Source organism: Cicer arietinum, chromosome 2 (assembly GCF_000331145.2).
Source record: "Cicer arietinum cultivar CDC Frontier isolate Library 1 chromosome 2, Cicar.CDCFrontier_v2.0, whole genome shotgun sequence".
Lineage (NCBI taxonomy): Eukaryota > Viridiplantae > Streptophyta > Magnoliopsida > Fabales > Fabaceae > Cicer > Cicer arietinum.
Window position 1 is genome coordinate 16,037,587 of NC_021161.2, and position 6,297 is coordinate 16,043,883.

Below are 6,297 nucleotides of genomic sequence, written 5' to 3' on the forward strand. Positions count from 1 at the left end.
AAAGCCCTCACAAATGTCAATTTGTTTCTGGCACTTTGTGGCTGCAAAAGCCCTCACAAAATTTTGTGATCAGCTTCTTTGTGGCTGCCAAAAGCCCTCACAAAAGCCACCTTTGTGGCTGATTATACCCATTTGTGAGGGCTTAAAATGCTTGTTTTCTTGTTGTGTTAATTTAAGGAGTTAATTGATATATCTTGTTGATTCTAGTTCTTTGAGTATGTTCTTAGTTCTTTGAGTTAATAAATTTATTCCTATATGAATTATTTCATCCATATTTGGAGTTGTATATGTCCAATCGGAGTCAAACCAAGTGCAAATGCAAGCTAAGATCCATAGCTACAACTTTCATGAAGACACCGGAACCTAATTCGAACTCAAAAGATGAGACAAATGCACTAAACGTCAGACAGAAGATGTTGTGCACTTGAAGCGCGAAACATGCACTTGGGGCGCATTTCTGCACCACTTGATCTACCAGATTGAGCTTGAAGCGCGCCTGGGGAGCCTGGCGTGCATCAAAATACATTAAAACACGTTTTTCTCACTTTCGAGAGATCTTTTTGACATTTGGGAAGTTTGTAAACTTATTCCCTAACAGAGAAACTCAAAGTCGGTTGTTTCTAACACCATTTGAGTAGTTTTATCAAGAATCATTCATGAATATTTCTTGTAATTTTTCTCTAAGCTCTATCTCTGTCATGAGTAACTAAACCCTATTTGTTAGGGATGAGTGAAACAAGATGAAACTCTTATTTTTCTGATTTGATTTCTAGTTATATGAATGAGTTTATTGAATTATTTTTCTCATATTTGTGCTTAATATTTTGTATTGTTTGATCAACTTTAAAATGTTCTACGATTCTTATTTTGAAACGGAAGTGGACTTTATGGATGTTTGATATGAGAAATTCATGATATTGTAGTCTAGGTATATATGCAGGTCAAGAAATCAATTAAATTAGTTTCAAAGGAAGTAATTTAATAAGCGAATTCATGTACTATAACATTTAATTCTAATCTTAAATCTGCTAAAGCAAATCAAGCTCCACCCGAAAGCTACTTGGGAGAGTGCTATTGAGAAGTTAGTAACGAACACAAGTTCTTTCATTAAAGAGTCGAAAGCCATCCAGAAAAGTCACTCAGCCTCAATAAAGAATCTTGAGACCCAGCTGGGTCAACTTGCTCATCAACTAGCACAAAGAGCGCCTGAAAATTTTCCTTGTGACACAGTTCCAAATCCACGAAATAATGTCAATGTCGTGACAACGAGGAGTGGCAAGGTAAGTGAACCAGTACTACCTAAAACTAGGAAGGGTGTGAGAGCTTCAGCTCCAACCCACTCAGAGGTAATGGCCACTAGTTGAGGAGGACATTGGTCGTGGAAAGGAGGAAGAGCTTGTGGTGCAGAAAAAGGAAGCCCTACCAAAGCATGAAATTCAACTTCCATTCCCTCAAAGATTAAAAAGGGAAAAAACTAAAAAATAATTTGGTAAGTTTCTTGATGTTTTTAAAAAATTGCAAATTAACATTCCTATTGCAGAAGCACTAAAGTAGATGCCGACGTACGCCAAGTTCATGAAGGATATTCTATCAAAGAAAAGGAAATTATGCGGTGAAACAATGATGCTTACCGAAGAGTGTAGTGCTATTCTACAGAGGAAGTTGCCACATATACTCAAGGATCATGGATGGTTCTTTATTCCTTGCGCTATTGGGGATATAACTTTTGGGAAAGCCATGTGTGATCTTGAGGCTAGTGTGAGTCTTATGTTGTTTTCCATATACAAAGGTTAGGCATTAAAAGAGCCAAAGACACACAACTGATGTTATAGTTTGCGGATCTCTCAATGAAACACCCATATAGGGTGGTGGAAGATGTGTTGTTCAAAGTATATAAGTTCATTTTTCTAGTGGATTTTGTGGTACTAGACCTGGAGGAAGACAATGATATCCTCTTAATCTTGGGGATACCATTCTTAGAAATAGGGAGAGTTATGATTGATGTGGCAGATGACACATTAACCTTTAAGGTAAATAAGGAAACAATTATATTTAATATTCTAAAAGCCATATAGCATTCAAACGAAAGATAAGGATGCAACCAAATTGAAATTTTCGATTCAACAGTCGATGAAGAAGTTGAACATCAAGTACCCATTCTGCCATTACAAAGATTGTTGTGCCTACCCCAAGATATTGTTAAAGATAGTGAAGCTCCAAGAGTGAAATATGTTTTAGCCATGTTAGAAGCATCACCATCTCACTCCCCCTGCTTTCATACTATATGGGAGGAGTTGAAAGGGAATGAAGACGAGTATGTAGAGAAAGAGAAAGAGACATCACTGGTTAAGCTCAAGCAATTGCCATCTCACTTGAAATATGTATTCCTTGGTGATTAACATTAGAGAATTCATGTACTGTAAGGCTTAACTCTAATCTTAATTCCACTAGGATTCGAAGTGAAACTCATCCCTGACATTTTTCTTATTACAAAAGTTCAATTCTATTACTCTTGTTAGTTTCAAATATAATTTCAATCAATTCAGAAACTTTTTGTTCAATTTTAGTAATTAAACATAATTTGATAGTAAAACGCAATCCTTGAGTTCGATACTCCGTACTACCATTTTATTATTACTTGCAACGATTCAGTACACTTGCTGAAACATTATCAACCACTCATAAATCAAAGGGACTATAGTTCAAAAACCTCTCTAAAAAGACAGTGGTATTATGATCACTAAAAAATCAAATGGACTATGACACAAAAACCGCTCTAAAAGGACAGTGGTATTAGGACAACTCAAACATTTGAAGGGACTACGACACAAAAACCGCTATAAAAAGACAGTGATATTAGGACTTCTCAAAAATCGAAGGGAATATGACACAAAATCAGCACTAAAATTACAATGGTATTAGGACCACTCAAAAACCGAAGAGATTACGACATAAAAACCGATCTAAAAGGAAATTGGTATAAGAACCACTCAAAAATCAAAGGGACAGAAAGAAAGAGGAGAAGTGGCTCGAAAATGCATCGAGCAGAAGAGGAAGAAAAGTGAACTTTGAGAATTGCATCCAACTTTTGTGTACTTTTTACAAGAGTTTGACACTTTTTATATAGTGATGGAAGCAAACCCACATGTGTTAAATATTCAATGTGTGACTTTAGTATTTATAGAATTGAAAACTACTCAAAATATGGGAGCTTCCCAATGTGGAACTTCAACAAATTTTAAATTCACACACTAACATACTCTCTATGTTCAACACTCCCCTCACTTGAATTAAAAAAAATGTTTCTGAAGTAGCGTCAAACGCTTCTATAAGATTGCGCATAAGCAGATGAGTCTTCCAACTTGAACGCATAGTAAGTAAGATGCAGATTCAACAACAATGACTCGTAGTCTTGAACTCTACCTTTGAAATCAAACACACACACAACATTTTCATGGGGAGTATTCTCAAAAGGTTGTGCATTAATGGTCATACATGTCTATGCCAATGTAGTGAACGCTCTAGAAATTATGCCTCAAAATTCCATAGGAAGCAGTCCCACTTCCACATTCATATAGGTGAGTCTATCAAGAGTACTCTTATAGCTAGGTACTCCACTCCAGATAGACTATATATCCCATTAAGAGTTTTTATCTCATCCTACCATCGCTTTAGGAATCGTGATTCTCTTATTTACAATAACATGTTCATCTCATACTCTTTCACAACTTGTTCTTACCCATTGAACATAATTATTGGGATCTCCGGTCTTTTAGGTCAGGTTACCATCATGACTGGCTCATTAATCTATAAGCAATAGTCTCATCATTTTGGATGTATTTAGAACTTTCTCTTTAGCTAGTCTTTTCGTCAAAGGATCTACTAAATTTTCATCAGTGCGTACGTGACTCACTCTAACACCTTCTTTAAAAAGTAAATCACTACTTGTGTTGTGTTTATGATATATCTATCGTCTCTTACCGTTGTAATCACGATTCCCAATTTTTTCAATAGTTGCAGTACTATTGCAGTAGATCAACACAACTAACATTGGTTTTTTTCCATAAATGGATATCATCTAGCAAACATCTCAACCAGCTTGCTTCTTCACTAGCAGTTTCTATCACTTCAGACTTCATATTTCTAGCAGTTTCTAGTCTATTTCTTTGATTTCTAAGATACATATCCACCAACTCTGCTAAATATACAGCCATTGATTGTTTTGGAGTCTTTTGATAAAGTGTTCCAATCAGCATTACTGTATCTTTTAATGGAGGCAAGTAATATTTGATAATGTGAACCGAGGGTATCTCATGAATCTCTCGATAGCGTGTCAATGCTCAATATTAGGTTTATTGGTAAATTTGGATAATATTTCCACGATGTAGGAAACATCGAATCTAATACAGTCAGTGGCATACATGAGGCTGCCAATGATACTCACATATTCAGTTGATCACATGGTGGACAAACAGGTTTACATTCAAAGTATTTGTATCTCTTTAAGATATTTTCAAGATAGTGAGAATGATCCAAGGAAATTCCCTTTTCTGACCTAGTAATCTTGATTCAAAAGATTACACTTGTTTCTCCGATGTCTTTCATATCAAAGTTGTAACACAACAATGATTTAACAATATTTACAGTATGAATATTTGAATCAAATATGCGTAAGTTGTCTACATAGATACATATGATAGTGTAAATGTCATTTTCATATTTGTAATAAATACATTTGTCACTTTCATTCATTTTAAATTCATTCGATATAATTAAGTTATCAAACTTTTCATATCATTTCTTAGGATCTTGTTTACAACCATACATAGATTTATCTAACTTACAAATCTTGTTTTCTTGTCCATGAACCACAAAACCCTCAGGTTTCTATATAGAATTCTTCTTCCAAGCCACCATTTAAAAAAAAAAACAGTTATGACCTCCATTTGGTACCACCAAGTGATGAATAACATCAAGTGAAATGAGTACCCTAATGAATATAGTTCTAGGGACTGGTGAAAAAGTGTCAAAGAAATCTATATTTTCTCTGTCCAAAAACTTTGGCTACAAGGAGAGCTGATAGCGTTTCAGCAAGTGTACTGAATCATTGCAAGTAATAATAAAACGGTAGTACCGAGTGTCGAACTCAATGATTACGTTTTACTATTGAATTATATTTAGTTACTAAAATTGAACAAAAGGTTCCCAAGTTGATTGAAATAATATTTAAAATTGATAACAGTAGTAAAATTGATCTTTTATAAATTGAGAAAAATGTTAGGAATGAGTTTCACTTCTAATCCAACCTTGGTGTCTAATTTGATCATAGTTATTGAATTCCTTTATTGAATTATTACCGAATTCTCTTTATTATTCTTGCCCTAATGTCTTAGTGACAGAACCTTTAATTCCAAAGTAACCCCTAATTCCTTAGTAGATTTAAGATTAGAATTAAGCATTACCCTATACAAATTCTTCTATAAATTATTGATTTGCAACTAATTTAATTGGTTTCATGACCTGCACCTATGTCTAGACTACAAATTCATGAATTTCTCATCTCAAGCATTTGTAAAGTCCACTTCCGTTTCAAAATACAAATCGTAGAACATTTTAATGTTGATCAAGCAATAAAAAGCATTAAGCACATAGATGAGAAAAATCATTCAATAAACTCATTCATATAACCAGAAATCAAATCATAAAAATAAGGGTTTCATCTTGTTACACTCATCCCTAACAAATAGGGTTTAGTTACTCATGACAGAAATAAAAGAGATAAAGATTAGAGAAGGATTCATGAATGATTCTTGATAAAACTGCTCCAATGATGTTAGAAACGGTCGTCTTTGAGTTTCTATGCTAGGGCACAAGTCTCCCAACTTCCCAATAGTCAAAAAGATCCTTAAAACAGTAAAAATCTGTGTTTTTATGGTTGCTGGTGCGGGTCGCGCGCCCTAGGCGCGCTTGGACGCGCTTCAGCGCATTTGGACAGTAGTAGATGCTGGAAAAAGCGCTTGGCTTGCGCTTGGGCGCGCTCGGGCGCTTAGCATCTGCTGTCCGGCGTATATTGCCTTTTTCGCCTCTTTCGAGTCTGAATTTGGTTCTGGTGTCTTCATGAAAGTTGTAGCTATGGATCTTAGCTTTCATTTGCACTTGAGTTGACCCCAATTGAACATCTAAAACTCCAGATATGGCTGCAATACTCTACATATGTCATGTTGATTTCTCACCAAAATCCAGCACTTCACCAAAACCCAACGCAATGTAAAATTACGAAAAATTCCTACTTAATCA

General features: G+C 35.1%; 1 protein-coding gene across 1 annotated transcript in view; it reads left to right on the forward strand.

The window, feature by feature from the left end:
• LOC140919366 (uncharacterized) overlaps positions 1-1,364 on the forward strand; it is a 9,109-nt gene extending 7,745 nt beyond the window's left edge. Inside the window, exon 4 of the mRNA XM_073365375.1 lies at positions 1,035-1,364. Within this exon, the coding sequence (XP_073221476.1) occupies positions 1,035-1,364 (330 nt within the window). The remainder of the gene's footprint in view (positions 1-1,034) is intronic.
• Positions 1,365-6,297: the final 4,933 nt, after the last annotated feature.